This window comes from Chionomys nivalis, chromosome 3 (assembly GCF_950005125.1).
Source record: "Chionomys nivalis chromosome 3, mChiNiv1.1, whole genome shotgun sequence".
Classification (NCBI taxonomy): domain Eukaryota; kingdom Metazoa; phylum Chordata; class Mammalia; order Rodentia; family Cricetidae; genus Chionomys; species Chionomys nivalis.
In genome coordinates this window covers 71681029-71698195 of record NC_080088.1, presented here as the reverse complement: position 1 = coordinate 71698195, position 17167 = coordinate 71681029, and the positions used below count along the sequence as shown (strand labels likewise).

The following is a 17167-nucleotide window of genomic DNA, read 5'->3' as shown; positions in this document are numbered from 1 at the left end:
GAAAACCTTTAAGATCCTTGGCGAGGCTATTCTGGGCCTAAGGTGGGGGCGGTGACTCAGTGCGCCTCCTCACGCCAACTTCCTCTCCCCTCCCCACTGCTTTATTCAGGTGAAATCAGGTTAGAACAACTATAAAGGGCGTCTTGGAAGCCAGCTCTGAGAATCAGTCTGGAAACAGGGCTGGCCTCATCGGCCGGGGCTGCAATCACAAGCCGGCGTCCCTGTTGAACACACCGTTCAGTTGCACACCTACGGCTCCTTGTCATGTATTTCTTAATGCTCCCTCTCGATAAGCAGATCTCTTCGTACCTGTTCTTAAATTTATCAGGCAGAGCAGAAGGAATAACGTAGCAAGTAATCAACAGACAGGACACTCACTTAACCTCCCTCCCAGAGAAACCGCTTACTACTGCTTCTTGGCCCTCAGCTCCCAGGCCAATCAGATGCAAGCCTGAGTCAGATCAGCTAGGCTGCATTAGCAGGTGAAATCCAACTGCTCCTCATCCTGCCTTCCCGCTTTAAAAACATAATTAGGCCACGCGTCACATAGGGCTGCTTTGTAGATTCTGTGAGACTTAGCATCGCTGCCAGTTAAGTAACAACTGCCTCAAACCCTGGGAACTTACACTAATGTTGTTGGGAACGAGGCTGCCTGCTGCCTTGTTCTGTGGGTGAAATACTGGGGAGACACAGACACCCAGCTCAGTTAAGTCATTGACACCAATGGCAGAACTCGGGTGACAGTCCCATGAACCTCAGTCCAGACTCCTCAGGATTCTAGTGCCGCTAGGTGTCTAGAGGTCAGCAGTGAATCCCAGGGTGGGGTGGGGGAGGGGTGGGTGGTTATCTCTCCCTTGCCTGAGGCATGGGGCTGGCCTCTTCAAACAGGATCCACTCACCTTTTGCATTTGGTTTCTCAGCACTAGTTAAGTGGACTTTTGATTAACACGCTCTGCGTGTTCTGTGGACCAGTCTCGCCAGTCAGAGATGGGACCAATTTTCCAATTTCTCCTCAGCTAGCTACAGCTCTGAAAGAAAGCCATGTCTATGCCACTTAGCCTTTTAATGTAGCCACTCAAACTTCATATGTGCATGTGTAAGCAGATGTGTGCAACTCTGTGTGTGTGCTATGTGTAGTTTTGTGTGCACATGTGTGCCTACGCATGTGTGAGGAGGGCAGAGGTGGTCAGGTTCCTCCACAGTCCGTGGGGCAGACCGTCACAGAACACGGAGCACTCTGACTCAGTCAGACTCGCTGGACAGCAGTCCCTGGCTCTGCTCCCCAGTGAGGGGATGACATTGTCCACTGCCCAGTGGCGACAGGTCCTCGCCACCAGTAGCACTAGCCCGCTCACTGTCACGATCAGCCTCTCCCTACCATCTGCCCCTGCACCCTCACAGCTGAGACTTTTCTCGGTTTCTGAGCCCTCAGCTTCAGAGTTCCCATCCGCTAACTGAGGCATGAATGCCCACTCTTCATGTTCTGTCAGCCAGGGGAGCTGAGGTGCTGTGTGAGGAAAGATGGTTGTAAATTTTGGGACAGTCTTCTGATTTTTCCTATACTGAATTGTTCCTCCTTTCCTCAGGTGGGTGCTCGGACTGTGTCTAGCGCTCTTCAGAAGGGTGGTACGGCTGCCTGAGCTGAGACGGAGTTTCACAGTCCAGTACACACATACACACATCCAAACATGCATCAGAACCCCCATTACACCCATGCACACATATGCAGCTACATATACATGCATACAGATATGTGCACACACATACCATACACATGCATGCACACACATGTACACACATTTGCACAAGCGCATACATATGCATGCACACACATATACCCACATGCACATAAACAGACATACGCATATGTATACACACACACACACAATACACACACACACACACACACACAGCAGGAAGACACTGTGCCAAGACTGGAGAATTTGCTGAGTTTGAACACTTGGTGGATAAATTTGGTTACTAGTTTCCAAGCCCAATTTACTCCAAAACACCTGGGATCTTCCCTTCCTAGTTTTGGCAAAGAACTCTTGGTTGAGCTACTGTATGCATTGGAGCCTTATTTCAGACCCTAACAGTGCTTGTCTCCCTGGCTTGCCTTGTTACACCGACATGTTCTGGCCGGCAGTTGAAGCGCTGACTTTTTCTGTCCCCTCTTAATGTTTCCCTCCTCTCTCTTTACTCTTCTAACCCTCCCAGGCTCAGTTTGCGTTTCCATGTCATGGGATGACTCCCTGCTATTGTGGTCTAGGAAGTAGTGAAGGCAGTAGTGTCCGAACCGAGTCTTCCCAGGTTGGCTGACAGCAGCTGGTGAGCCCTGTGCTGTTGTGAATCACAGCAGCCACCCCAGGCTCCTGAGCCTCCAGACACCAGTCACTCACCTGCCCTACCCTCTTTCTTTCAGAGTCTCCTCCTGATCATACCCCCCGGGACCCTCCACCACTGTCCTCTAGATGCAGAAATGGTGCCTGTCCCAATTCACTGCCAGCCCTTTGTCACATGACATCCTAGCCCAGACTCCCAAAGCTTCGCTCTCATGAATACATGCCGAAAAGACTTATGAAGAGATGAGGGAAACAGGAAGTGCTTCTTAAAGCGCTCAACAATTCACAGCCTGGCAGCCCACTCCCTCCCGAGGCCACCAATTCCCTATGTGGTTGAGGAAGTGCCGCTTGTGTCCTGGACCCTGATGGAACTGTCGGGCATGGCCAGCCTGGAGCCAGTGGGGCGGTCCAGAGAGGCAGGGGAGCTGAGCTGCTGTATTCTGGGCACAGTGTCAAGGCCAGCTGCGGGGAGAACAAGGACTTGCTGTGTGTCTGCAGCTGGCCGCGGTTAGGCAGGGCTGTCCCTCACTGGCAGTATATTTAAAGAGACCCCAGTGGAGAGCGGTGCCAAGGGGAAGAATGCACACAGTTCTGTTTGCCACGCTCAGCTCCTGCAGCTCCAGCTCCCAGGTCCTGTGTTTAGGTGTCAGTGAAGAGGGCTGGCTGCTTAGCTTCTCCCAGGTATAGGTGGCCTCTGCCATGTAGCACTTGGAAACATAGGCTCTTGGCCTTTGGACCTCTGCGCCCTGTGGCCAAACTGGCAGAACGGTGCCTCCCCCCATGGTGTCAGTAACCCAGCAACCAAAAAGGAGAGGCCCACAGATGAGTCAAGGAGAGCCTTGTGGAAGCTCTGGCTGTGCGCTGTGTTTGTGAACACTCTCTGTAAGCACGGGCACAGCCTCCCTTCCAGCAGGGAGTGGCAGGACCTTCCCACTCTGCAACAGGCTTAATCCTCCTATGGAGGGGTGGCTAGGCCTCAATAGAGGCTCATTGCTCAGCAGCTTCTAGACCCTTTTTTTTTTTTTTCAGGATTGGGGTGGGGAATGATAGGAGATTTCCTCACCTGCCTGAATATGTTTTTTTCCTCAGGTACAAAGAAGACTGCAGGCCTGAATCCACAGAGAGGGTGGGATTGTTGGCAAGGAATCCATGGGCAGAGGCCCAGGGAGTGAAGACAGATGTTTGCATAGAAATCTGGTCTCTGATAGGCCAGAGACATGCTCCTAGCAGTCCACAAGGAGACTCCAGGAGAGTAGCACTGCAAAAGTGGGGGCAGGAAGCAGGCAAGCTCACCAACCAGGCAAGGGGCGCCAACAGGCAAACTGTCTGAGGCAGGCTGCTACAGGCGCCGAAAGTCCTCGGGAAAGCGCGGTGCACCGACAGGATGAGCTGCGTAATTGTGGGGCTCAGTTCAAACTGAAAACACGTGGCTCTTTGTTAAAAAAAAGTATTTTGAACTTCTAGATGGTGACAAAAGCTTCTCTTCAGATCACAGGAGCAGGCCACAGGCCACACACCCACCGCACTGGTCCTGGGTCCCTGTGAGTCAGCTCTGGGGCAGGTGAGTTGGAGGATGCTCTCTGATCAGCTCTCAGCCCAGGAGCACCACCCTTGCTGTGCCAAGGCCTCAGTAACCCTGGCATCAGCCTTCTTCCCTTGTCTGTTTGGTGGTACCTGTCTCTTTAAGTGGGAATGCATGGCCAAGGGGCAGAATGGCTGTGCCTGCAGAATCCCAGAGCCGCAAGGATTCACTTGCACAGGGTAAGAAGAAAGCCAGCAACAACTGGATCCCTCTAAGTGAGGTTGTGGAGACATCTGGGGACAGGGCGGTCTCTGTGAAGTAGACTGGACTTACCTCCAGCTCTATGTGGTCATGAAGCTTCTTGCAGGTGGCTGCAAAGGTCTCGGAGGTGCCAAATTCAAAATACCACAGCTTGTTCTTCATCCTGGATCATGAAGCAGAGAGACATTTTCAGTCAATAGTCTGTACTTGAATTGGTCCTGAGAAAATAGCTCTGATCTTTGGCCCATATGGCCCGAGCCCCCAAATTCTCTAATCTTAAGTTGCAACACTTATCAATCGGATTATCAAGGAATAGAAAATTTATCAACATGTTTTTGCCAGAAATTGAAGAAATCTGCTCTTGTGTTAGACATCATGGACTCTGGGTGAACTGCTAATTGTACCCCGAGCTTCCTGTTTAGAGCGGGAAAGGCATGCTCTCCTCTGGAGCTGCATCAGGGAGCCTTGTGGGAGAAAGTCAGCTCGAGGGAGCAAATGACAGCATGTCCTGCTTACTGTTGTTTAAACATCAGTGCAGAGAGCAGAGGCCAAGCAGCCTTTTGGGTCCTAGGAGATCTGCAGTCTTCGGATAGACGAGGGAAGCTCCGGACCAAACCAGACCCAGTCCATGGTGCTCTGTCCATTTTCTGTTTGGGGGAAGCAGAGTGGCAGAACTGTTGCAGATATAGAAAGGGAAGGAATAAAGATGGGTTGTTTGGGAGCCATGGCCACTGTCTTCCCAGGTGTGTTTGCACAGGCTACCCAGCTCTTCTTTAAAGAGGATTTAGGAATCTTGACAATCTGAGCTTTACAAAGTTTCAACGTTTTCTGCAGGGGATGGAGAGGAATAAAAATTATTTGGCTGCTTATGAATCGGGCCTTTCAGAGTCAGGTGGGGTCCATGATACTCTGTGGTTTGCTGAGACGGTCTCCTCAGGAAGTGTACCTTTGGGACCCCATTTCTTCCACCCCAACTGTCACCCCATTAACAGGCTGGCTGAGAGAGGGAACACCTGTCCAGCTTACAGGCAGACAGATTTTGCTAAGAAAGGATTAAACAAAATGACATTCTTCTTGGCACTCAAGACAGAGGAAGCCTCCTCGACTGTCACTAATCCCGAGCTCTGTCGATGGGGGAGAAAGAGTGTTCTTCAAAGGAGGGAGGCTCTGGTTTCTTCCAGGGCATAGTGGCTGACTCATGGGCCCACCAACCATGCTTTCTGCGGTTCTCCGCTAGTTCACCTAGCACTGGAACACAAGGCTGCATTTTTCTACCCGATGAAGACTTCTAAGCTCTAGTTTGTTGGGCATTAGCCTGTTTGACTCTTGATCTGTGTGAGAATAAATGACAGGTTGGGGAAAGTGTAGGTCACGGGACTTCATAAAAACCCTGAGAAGCGTCGGGAGTGCTGTAGGCCAGTGCTCATGGCGGGCTGTGTTGAGTCATTGCCTTTTCAATCCTCAGGGTGAGGTCTGGGGCAGGCTGAGCCCTGCATCCCAGCAGGCATTCTCACCTGCGCCTCCTCTGGGTAATGGAAGCATTTTCATTTCCTATGCAAGCAAGACGGGGAAAACTGGAGGGCGGAGCACTGTCCCACATGACCGTTCCTCTGCACAGAAGCGTGTGTATGTTGTGTCTCACCCAGGGATCTCGTTCAGATGAAGATTCTGGGTTAGTCATTCATGGTGGAGTCCCTGACTTGCCAGTCTCTAACATGCTGTCGATGCTGCTGGTTCCAGGACTGGGGCTCCACCTCCGGTTCTCGGGTGTCAGCATCCTTCAGAATCCCCCTGGGGAACTGGTTGAAAGGCTGGGGCCAGCATTTGATTTGTAGACTCTGACAGCTGTGGAGCAGAGTCCAGGAGCTTGGACTTTTATGGGTGTCCAGATGATCATTATACTTATGGCCGGTGGACAGGGCCAGTGCAGCAGAAGCTGTAAAACTGTTGACAAATATGGAACTATTGAACCTGAAGGAAAGGACTCCTCGGAGGAACGAGAGGACAGCGCCTTGCGGCAGGCAGCGATAGCTGGAGACCCAGTGAGGGGGAAACGCAGGTGGTGCCAAACTCCAGGGTCCTGCGTTCCCTCCCAGCATTCCTAGCGATTCTGCGCGGGAGACTCGGCCTGCGAGCCTGTTTCCTAGCATCACTGCGGGTCTGAATCATGATTTCTGAAAGTTATTGCCTGGAGATTTAGAGTTTTAATAAAAATTTCCGGAAGCCATGGCTATTTTTGCCCCAAAGTGGCTCTTTTGATGGTCTAACAAGGTTAAGAGGTTACGACTAGGCCAGTACTGCAGAGTAACGGGACCGACTGGATTACCCGACCATGGACGGCTGTGTGACCTTTGACAGGAGGTTTAATCTTTTTAAATCTCACTCTCCTCTGCTGTAAAACAGCGAAGGAGAAAGATCTGCTTCTCAAGAAGGTGGAGAGGACTGAATGAGAAGATGCCCCTCACTCTCAGCCGCAGTTCTTTTGTAGGCGTCCCCTGGTGTATGTGGACAACACAGTAAGGCGAAAATGACAGACCTTCCTGGCTGTGTAGCTGTAGGCATTATGCATTTATATGTGCAGGGAAGGAAAATAGTCATATTTGTTAGATCATGTGTTTTGACTTTTGGCTAAAAATTTGTTCCCCTCATATCTAATTTAATACATTTTTTTCAAGAGTCATAGACCACATCCTAATCCCTAGTTAATTCTCTGGACTGGTCATGTGGTTGGTCAAAGATGACAAATATGCTTCTGAGAAGCTGAGCCGCATGTTTGATGTGGAACAAAATATTAATATGGGGTTAGAGCCACGGATCAGTGGGCAAGAGTGCTTGCCACCAAACCCGATGACCTGAGTCCGATCCCTGGAACCCACATGCTGTTGTAAAAGTTGTTCTCTGACTTTTATACATGCACCATAGTGCGTGTGCATCCACTTCTACAAATAAACACAGTGAAAAATTAAAAAAATATTAACGCAGCACACATTCATTTTGTCACAGACTGGAGAGGAGTGTATGACAGACAACAAAGAACAGAATACAGAGTTTCGTGAACCAGGCACCTTGTCAAGAGGACAGGGAAGCAGGCTGTTTTGTGATCGGCTAAGCACTGGGGTGAGAAACAGTCAGGGCAAGTGTCTTTAGGGTAGGATGATGTTCCTAATGGGTTCAGAAGAATGTAAGGGGGCAGAGAAAATAAAGGGCAAACACTCCAGTCAGAGGAGGAGTCCCGGGGATCTTCATCTATTTCCATTGCTATAACAAAACTCCTAGAGTTGGTCAGCTTAAAAAGAAAAGAGGTTTATTTAGCTGGAGGTCCAAGAACAAGGCACTGGCTCAACAAGGCCTTGTGCTGTGTCATTGCGTGGCAAAGAAGCAAAAAGGAGAAGCAGGTGTGTGTGTGTGGAGAGAGGAAGCAAAAGCAAATTGAGGACCTGCGCTGGTTCTGTAACAACCCCTCACAGAAACGAACTCATTCTTGAGTAAGCTCCCCTGATCCTTCATGACAACAGGTCCCTTATGATCTAAGGGTCCCTTAAAGTCCCTGCTTCCTCCCAACCTTGCTACACTGGAACTAAGCCATATCCAAACCACGACCCCAGGAAATCAGGGCAAGTGCCAAGGGGACAGAGAACTCAAGTAGAGGTGGGGCAGGGTGCTGGCTAGCCATAGCTGGAGAGGCAGGTTGGACATGCCAGTGTTTGGGCTTGACCATGAGGCCTACAGGGAGTCACAGGCCATCCCTGGGTGGGAATGAGGGAAGGATGATGACATTAATGACCTGATCTCTTGTAAGGGCTCTGGAGTGTATATGGTTTGTGTATGTGTTTGTGTGAGTGTGTGCATGTGTGTGTGCAGGTACTTGTGTGTGTGTGTGTGTGTGTGTGTGTGTGTGCAGAAAGTATACGTGTGGAGGCCAGAAAGTCAGGAGTCTTCTTCCATTGTTCCCCATCTATGTCTTGAGCCAGGGCCTCCCACTGAATCTAGAGGTCACTGCTTTGGCCAGACTGACTGGCCAGGAAGATCCGGGCATCAGCCAGTCGCTGCCTCCCCTGTGTAGGAGCTGGGGGATCTGGACTCAGGCCCTCATGCTTGCTCAAGAAGCACTTCACAAATGCAGGTCGGAGGCTTGGAGAGCAGTTTGGATGTGGTTCAGGCGTCCAGAAGAGAATTGCCCAAGGCCTGAACCATGGCAGCGGCATGATGCTCAGATAGAATCATAGCAGCTGTAGCTATGGTGGGATTGGTGGGGCTGTCGTGAAGACTGAGAAGTAGCTGACGAGGCACTCAGCATTAGGATAGCATGATGTGTGCAGGCTAATTTCCAGAGACCAGGGTGCAGGAGGTCAGTTTTCTGGGGGTAGCCTTCCCTGTAACTAAAGGATTTTGACTTTGGCTCATGTATCCATCTGTCCATCCATCCAAATATATTGAAGATGTATTGACGCCTGCTATGGGCCACACGCCACATAAGGTGCTCTCCTCACTGAGATGTTGTTTTTCCAGTAGTGTCCCTAAGACTAACACTGGCCCACTGGCCCATAGACACTCTTGTCCTTCAGATCGCACAGAGTCTATCTGGCCTTTGTTAATGCAGGTGTTTTGGGGTTAGGAGTGAATGTGTTCTATTCCCACAGCCCCCTGGCTTTGCAGTCTGCGAAACACTTTACTTTTCTATTATTAATGCTATGTGTATGAGTATTTTGCGTGTGCCACACACACGCAGCACCTGAGGAGTACAGAAGAGGGCACTGGACCCTGTGGAACAGAAGTCACAGATGCCTGTGAGCTGCCATGTGGGTGCTGGAGATGGAGCCTGGGTCTGCTATGAAAGCAGCCAGTGAGCCAGTGCTCTTAAGCCCTGACGTGTCTCTCTAGCTCATCTTTTAAACATTCTTATTTAAAATTGCTTTCTTAGAAGAAAGCAGGTATTATTTATTCTACGAGAGAATCCAAAGATTGGCTTCTCCTCTGCCATACCCGTTCCTCCTTTCCCTTAACCATCACAGCCCAGCCCCTCTCCTAGCCTTTAGTGGGAGGTGAGAGGGGCACAGTAGCCCATAGTTTGAGGCAGAAGATTCACAGTCCCTTCTCTCTGCCAAACAGAGAACATAGACAACGCCCAGGCCACATTACTACTAGATCTGGAGGATTCTGCTGTTGAATGTGGCCCCATCTGTCTGCTTCATCCCCTGTTGTACAGACCATAGCATTTTGGGGGCTCAGAGATTGGGGTTCAGGCCTTGCTCTGTCGCCTTCTTATTTGGACAGTTATTCAAGTTCTTTGAATCCTCACTCTACTGCAAAGTAGAAACGTTATCCTCTACCTAGAGAGGTTGTGAAGCTTCCGTGGCAAGTGTGAAGCACTGATCAGGGGTTTAATGCATAGTCAGTGTGCAGAAAGTGTCCTTCCTTGTTGCCAAGAGACACAGTTGCTGGAAGCCTCATTCCACTTTGGCTTTAGAGGTAAGGCAGGAGGGTTTTTTTCCCCAGGTGGCCAATATATTTTGAAGAAGCAAAAACTAACAATGTTTTAATGACTCCTGGAACAGTTTCCTGCATCTCTCTTCCTGAGTTTTCTTTGGCCATCGTTTCTCTTCTTCTCATAATCACCTTGCAGCTGGAGGTGACTAACTCTGAACCATGCCCTAGGGCTGATCTCCAGGTCCTTGAGGCTCCTGGACACAGACTCTGATCTCCCCAGGTGGACCCATTCTTGAAGCCCCGGGCCCTCCTTTGGGCTTCAGGAGGTTCTTAGTCATGTGACAGACAACTGTAGTTGATACATGGCTGATTTTGGTTCGGGTTGTCTCAATTCCCTTCAGTTTATAGGAAAATAACATCAATGACACATGACTTAGCTGAGGCTTTTCATTTGACAGATGAAGGGGGAAGGAAAGGAGACTAATTAAAAATGCTCTTTTATGTTGTTAGCGATTTAAGGCTGGGATCAGTCATCGTCCTGACAGCTCTGAATAGGTTGTTTCCAAGAAGGGCCCACAGATAAAACCCAGCCTGCTGCTCCCCATCGGCACCAGCAGAACAGTGTGTTTGGCTCCCTCAACCAACCTGAGCCTCCTGGTGCCTCTTTTCTGGGAATCAAGGAAGTTTTTAGGGCAACAGGCCTTTGAAGTCATCAAAAGTCAAAACATGAAAACATTTCTCTGGGCTTAGAAGTCTACACAGAGAACGTTACAGTTATTTCTAGCCATAGAACCCTCAACTGAAGGCATCCCTTCTTGTGGTTTAGACTTTGATAGCCAGCTTCCCTGAGTAGCTCATGACTGAAATAGCTCATTGGGCCTTCTGTGTCAATCTGTGTTGGGTTGGGAGGCCCGGTGGAACAGATGCTGCCCACAAGAGGGTGTTCTGTGTTGGAAAAACTGTACCTAGCCGACAGGTCATTTCGGTACGCTAATGATGCATGATCACAGAGTTTATCTCAGTGAAAGAAGGAATGATTTTGGATGTGGCATTTTGAATGAGAGTGGCCCCCCATAGGCTAATATATATTTGAATACTTGGTCCCCTGCTCGTGGAACTCTTTGGGAAGGATCGGGACGATAGCCTTGTTGGAGCAGGTGTGTCACGGGGAGTGAGATTTGAGGTTTCAAAAGTTCCTGCCACTCCCAGTTAGCTCCCTCTTTGCCTCCCACTTTCAGTTAAGGCTCCAGCATCATGCCTGCTACCTGTCTGCTGCCATGATGGTCATGGATCCTAACCCTCTGGAACCATGAGCCCAAATGAAACACTCTCCTTTATAAGATGCCTTGGTCATGGTATCTTAGCACGGCAATAGAAAGATAACTAAGACATGGAGTTTCCTGAACAGTTGTTGGTGTTTTTGCTACTTTTGCTAAAATAATAAACTAAGATCAGGTCATTAACACAAATGGCAGCCTAGCAAATCAGAAACACGAGAAAGGCACAGGTAGCCACAGCTTAATTACAGTTGAATGACAGATGTGGTGGTACTGAGATGTTACCTGAGAACATTCTACATCATCAAACTCCAAATGCCTTTGGATGTGTAGTCATCATGTTAACCAAAATCTATGTGAAGAGCTGGTGTGGGAAAATTGTCTGTATTCTGTCAATCATAATTTAAATAAACGCTAATTGACCAGGCAGGAAGTATAGGCAGGTCAACCAGACAGGAAGTAGAGGAGGGGCGATGAGAATAGGAAAATGCTGGGAAGGAGGAAGCCCATTCCTCCCAGTCCTGCCCAGATCACCGAAGAAACAAGATGTGATCTATCCCGCTGAAAAAGGTACTGAGCCATGTGGCTTGCATAGATAAGAATAATGGTTTAATATAAGCTACAAGAGTTAATAAGAAGCCTGAGCTAATGGGCCAATCAGTTTATAACCTAATGTAGACTCTCTGTGTGATTTTCTTTGGGGCTTACCGGCTGTGGGAACTGGGCAGGACAGAAACCCCAACAAGCAGGCCCTTCATGTTACAAAGAGCAATAAAACAAAACCAACAAGAGGGATGGCAGGTGGGTTTATGTAGGGGGCCAGAATGTCAGTCCTCACAAGTCCATGACTGTCACCTCACAGGTGCAGGAGAGGCCATCTGTGTCACTGGCATCCTCAGTTGCCCTTGACCATCAGAGGGCTTGTCACCACATCTAATCTACTCTGCATGCTGTCCCCTTTTCTTGCTGCTCACAGAATGGGGCACCCGGTGACCCTCGGTCACAGAGCTGTGAAAGGAATAATCCTTTCCGAGAGGCGGCAGTGGCCTTCTTGGTCCAAGGGAAAGTGAACACCCAGCAGTCAGCAAGGGACTTTATAAATAGCTGGGGTTTTTTGTGCCCTGAATGAGACTTTTGTGCCTGCTGGACCTGCCAGCAGATTTGTGTTGGCTCAGTGTATTTCAGCTTCAAGGAGCAAGGTATTCCCTGGCTTAGTTCCATACTTGGGACAGGATTGCGTTCATGGCACTCAGGAAGACACAGGGTGATGAATGAGGAGAAGACTGGCAGCCAGGGACCAGGAGGGAATGGCCAGACATGAAGGGAGGGCAAAGAGAGGAGTGCTCAAGAATGAGTCCATGGAAAAAGCAATAATGGAGAAACTTGTTTCAAATGCATGCTATTCCTTAAGTGTGGAATCCTCTTAATGATCTGCGAAGTCAAAACCCTTCTTTAAGTCTTACATGTGTGAAACTTTACAGGTAAATATCACAGATGACAGTTTGCATTTAAATGGTCATTGAGATTCAAGTACTCCTAGCCAGGGAACCACCAGTTCTAAGGACTCTCCTAAGCATAAAGGGATAAATTACTGTCAAAAGTTCTTTCTTTCATCTTTCTCCCCCTCTCTCCCCTCTCTCCCTTTTTGAAGCAGGGTCTCACTATGTAGCCTGACTGGGTTGGAACTCAGTGTGAAGGCTAGGTTGGTCTCAGGCTCACAGAGATCTACCTGCTTCTCCCTTGTGCATGCTGGGATTAAAGGTGCTAGCAACCACCCTACTCACTGTCGACATTACTTATTTGTACATTTAATCAGGCTAAAGACCACATGAGATAACTAGTGGATTAAATCCTTTGAAAATATGCAATGAAAAGAAGCCATAAATTTGAAATACAGAAAGGAGGGGCATATGGGAGGATTTGGAGGGAGGAAAGGGAAGAGGGTAAACTTAAGAAGAGTAAGTTCTTAGTAAAAATATGGAATGGGAGTCTATCAGTTATCATGTTACTGATGGGTATCAAGAGATACTGAAAGAAAGGCAAATGGATGTTAAACAGTAAGAATGGGAAAAGGAATCACAACTTAGAAGGATTTCTCGATGACGAAGATTTTGCTGAGTATGGTGTCCACGGAGAGTTGTGGAGATGGTTGGAAACTGTGTACTCATGGGCTATTAAAGGGCACGTGCAGAGCCGATACTCCTCACGCGGTCTGGATGGTGGTTCTGTGCTAGGCATCCTCTTTATGTTTCTAGGAAACTGAGTAAGTCTTTGAGGATACAGCTGGGGGAATAGAGTTGGGATGTAAATGCTGGCTCCTGCCCCAGAACCCATATTCCTTACCACTACACTCTCCCTGGCTTCCACTACCACGCCACAGAGGCACGTTAGAGGAATGGAACACACAGCCAAGCTCGGAAGAGCGAGTGACTAGTAGTCCCCCGTCATGTTTGTGGCTCATGGGAGCCAATCTCAAGGTGGTCCAGCTGTGTTCGCGTGATGTCCTGTGGTACTTGTCAGAGTGGTCTGTGCTCCTCCTTGATCTTTGCTTTCCAGTTGGCCAAAAGGACTGAGGGGGCAAACCCATATCCTTATACTGGAGACTCTGCTTCTCTTTCCAGGCTAAGCCTGACCTCCAAACAATTACAGGTTCCTAATAGTGGCTTTCCTCTTTCGCTGGAGACAGCTTGCTTTTGTGGACTAAGGACACATTCTCCTTTGATAGGCTCTCTTAAATTTTGTCTGTCCTCTGACATCTTCTCCAGAGGGCATTCAATCACGATAAAGCTTCCCCAATTCTGAAATAGTCAATTTCTCCCGTTATCACACAGGGCCACGCACAGACACAGCCCTTGAAAAAGCTTCTTTAAGGAAAGAATTGTGACCGCTAGTTATAACTGCAGCACTTGGGAGGTGACGGCAGGAGGATTACTGTGTGCCCGAGGACAGCGGGTATTGGTAATTGCCACGCAAGTCTGACAACCAGAATTCAGTCTCTGGAACCCACTTAAAGGTGGAAAGAGCCCACTAGTGGTGGGCCATACCTTTATTCCCAGCACTCGGGAGGCAGAGACAGGTGGATCTCTGAGTTAGAGGCCAACATGGTCTACTGAGCAAGTTCCAGGACAGCCAAGGAAGGTTACACAAAGAAAACCCTGTCTCAAAAAACCAAATAAATAAATAAGTAAATAAAGGAAAACTTCTTTGAGACTCATAGTAGATGATCACCCAATACACTCAGGATACCGTCAGTCTCTCTGAAGTCCCAGCAAGCTGCTCAGACACCTGCTACGGTAATGGACACACCACCCCTTCCTGGGGAACCTCAGACAGACCTCTGGGAGTAGTAAAGGTGGGTGCCATGTCGTCAGGACCTCCCTGTCTGTCCTAAGAACCCGAGTTCTGAGGTGTCAGTGTCTGTGCTTGCCACCAGAAAACAGCTCCTTCTTCTACTTTCTAAAAACAGCTGTGACAACCAACAAGAATCTCTTACGAAATGTGCCTGCTTCTTAGCAATCTCTTTTCCCCACAGGCCCGCTGGCTAAAGTGTTTATCAGTGAACACAGTCAAATACCAGGACAGACAGGAGCCCCGGCTGGGAGGGAAAGAAGTAGGGAAAAGTGACATAGGAATGTGTCCGCCTAAGGTTCTGCACTTAGCTGTGTTCTCCAGCGTTTACCTCTTCATCAGCTCCTGAAGCCCAAACCTGAAGGTGACTGGGAACATTTAAGACACGTAGGCGAGGACAGCTCATTAAAACCTAAGCCCTGAAGGCCAGAGAAGGCGGGTGCTTGGCTGACAATGAGTCTCTGGCTGAAGAAGGCATTTCCTGGCTCCTGACCAGCCAGGGCTATAACCGAGAGCCGAGCCAAACTGAGCCACAGGTCCACGGTTCACTTTCCATCAGCTTGCTAAAAGGGACCCTCTGGACAGACAGCAGAGCACTCCCCCGCCCCCCCCAACCTGGCCCCAGCTATCAGGAACAGTCTTACTTCCCATTGATGGCATGTGGCCCGCATGCCTGAATCAACACAGCTGCTTGACTCACTGCAGGGCCCCTCACTTGATTCTTAAACGCACCTTCCATGGAGGTGTCTCTGCAGTATTTGGTAAAGGGGTCTGACACTTCCTTGGGGGGAACAAAGCTCAGGAGATGACATCATGAAGTCAGAATGTGGGCTGGATAATATGTCTACTCCCTCCAACACCCGCCCCCCAGCCTTTCTGAACATGATTCTGATAGGTCGGGTTACAAAAGTTCCTTGCTTAAGCCCGTTGTTTGTCACTGTGAGTGTATGGCACCCATAGAAACAGGGTTAGTCAGCTAACCCTCCGGTTCCCCAGAGTGCAATGTCTGGGTTTGGAGACAGGTTGGCTGAGCTGAAGGAATCTCTCTGGTTAGAAGCCAGAAAGGCTAGGTTCAAGTCATCTTTCAGACACTCACCTGTTCTGTGGCCCTGGGCAAGCCATTGAACTTGTCACTTAGTTTCTTCATCTTTGAGCTGGGAATGCATTACATATCTTACAGGGGTGGCTGGGGAAATTGAGACCCTCCATATGGCTACATGCTGCATACAAAGAATTCAAGGAAACCCACTGCCACATACAAACTTCATTGAGTGTTGTGTTACAGCTTGGAATACATGTGGCACATCTCTCCTAATCAATGTGGAGTGGATATCTTGGCTTTCCTTAGCTTTCTGAGAAAGAAATACGGAGTGGGACACTCCGTTAACCTAAAGTCCCTGGTGGCGACCTTGGAACCTTGGCCAGAGGTGTTGGCGAGAAAGTGAAGCAGGAGCAGCAAGGGTGGGGGAGGGCGTGCTTTGGCGTGCATCGTATTTCTTTCTTTTGCTGACCCAGATCACCAGGCGGGCTGTTCAACCTCCAGCTAAGTCTTCCCGAGCCTTCTGTTCCATCACAGGCAGATGCCTCCTGGTCACATAAGGTCCAAGGAAAGCAGTTTTGTTTCCTCTACCTCTCGAGTTAGGAAACTGTCCTTGAGACAAGTAGAAAATTCACCATATGGGCAGATGCTCAAATAAATTCTTTCTCCCTTCCCCCCTTCCATCTCCTTCCTTTGTCAGCTTAAAAAACAAAAAACCTAACATTAGAAAAGCATCGGCCAGTACCTTGAATGCCTGGGAAACCTCTATTAGATCTGCTAGCAGAATCCATTTCATGCATCCTTTTGAAGTCTCAACTGTATTCTCTCTGCCTTGCTTCTGATCTGACGTTTGGGACTTCTTATGCTCGACTATGTGTTCCTAACACCCGTTTCAGTGACTGTGGTTTACATGAGCGTGCCTTCTCTTGTCGCTCCGTAGCACTGTTCCATGGCAGTGTGCTGGTCCTGCAAGGACTCCTCTGGCTTGCCCCTGTCACTGGCAGCTCGCAGACCCATCTCAGCTGTAGGTCTCCACACTCCACCCTGTCATTTCCCTGGCTGAACTGCTTGGCACTGCCTCTGCCATGCTTCTTATTTCTAGCTCACACCTGCTGTCCTGGGTGGGCTATGGTTTTAGAGTTTCGTTTGCACGCTCTTAGTTTATCCTTTTTAAATCTCATTCTAAAGCTCCTCCTGCTTGGTCTTCAGGTTCCTGGTTACAAACGTTCCTCTTGGATTATAGGATAAACTCCTGATTCTTGCCAGGGCCTCTCATGCCAGTGTCAGAATCCATGGTGCAGAGGGACAGTCATCTTCAGTCTGGCTACAGAGGAAGAGGCCACCTCACCTAAAATGCTTGATTCTGCTTTTGCACATTTCCAGTAGGTTGGACCCACATTAAAGGCTCCCAAAGATTGCACAACAAAATGTTCCTCTTAGATTTTTCTAAGAATATGCAATCATTGAAAAATGTCCCCCCCTGCATCTTGTTGCTAACTCCTTGTACATCCCGGAGCTTACATCAGCCAATACTGCTTACTGTGAAAAGGGAGCTGAGGGAGCCCATTGTGCTTCTGAGTTCATGATGCCTTTGTTAGTTGTCCTGCCCTTTGCTTTTGAGGAGGCCCACATCTACCTCCTTGTTAGAGTCTCATGCTCTTACCTTTTACCCCAAAACAGAGACTGCACATTTTTCTTCCACTTGGCGTGTATTTCCAAATCAAACTTTGACTCTAGCTCTGCCGACTATCTGGGTCCTTTTCTTTTGGGATAATGTCTTTTATGGTACCCTGGAACATTCTGTCATTGCAAACATACTGATTGCTCAAATGTTCATTTTCTGTTGCTAGGAGACTCATTTACATCAACAGCATCAATAACTTGTAGACCAAGTCAAGCAAGAAAAATAAACCATTGGTTCCCACCACAGGTGTACATTATAATTCCTGGG

At 48.8% G+C, this 17167-nt stretch overlaps 1 protein-coding gene across 3 annotated transcripts in view; it reads right to left on the bottom strand.

The window, feature by feature from the left end:
* Dgkg (diacylglycerol kinase gamma) overlaps positions 1 to 17167 on the bottom strand; it is a 212595-nt gene that overhangs the window by 46867 nt on the left and 148561 nt on the right. For all 3 annotated transcript variants that reach the window (XM_057764140.1, XM_057764141.1, XM_057764142.1), the window contains one exon: positions 4198 to 4288. In XM_057764140.1, coding sequence (XP_057620123.1) covers positions 4198 to 4288 — 91 coding nt within the window. The remainder of the gene's footprint in view (positions 1 to 4197; positions 4289 to 17167) is intronic.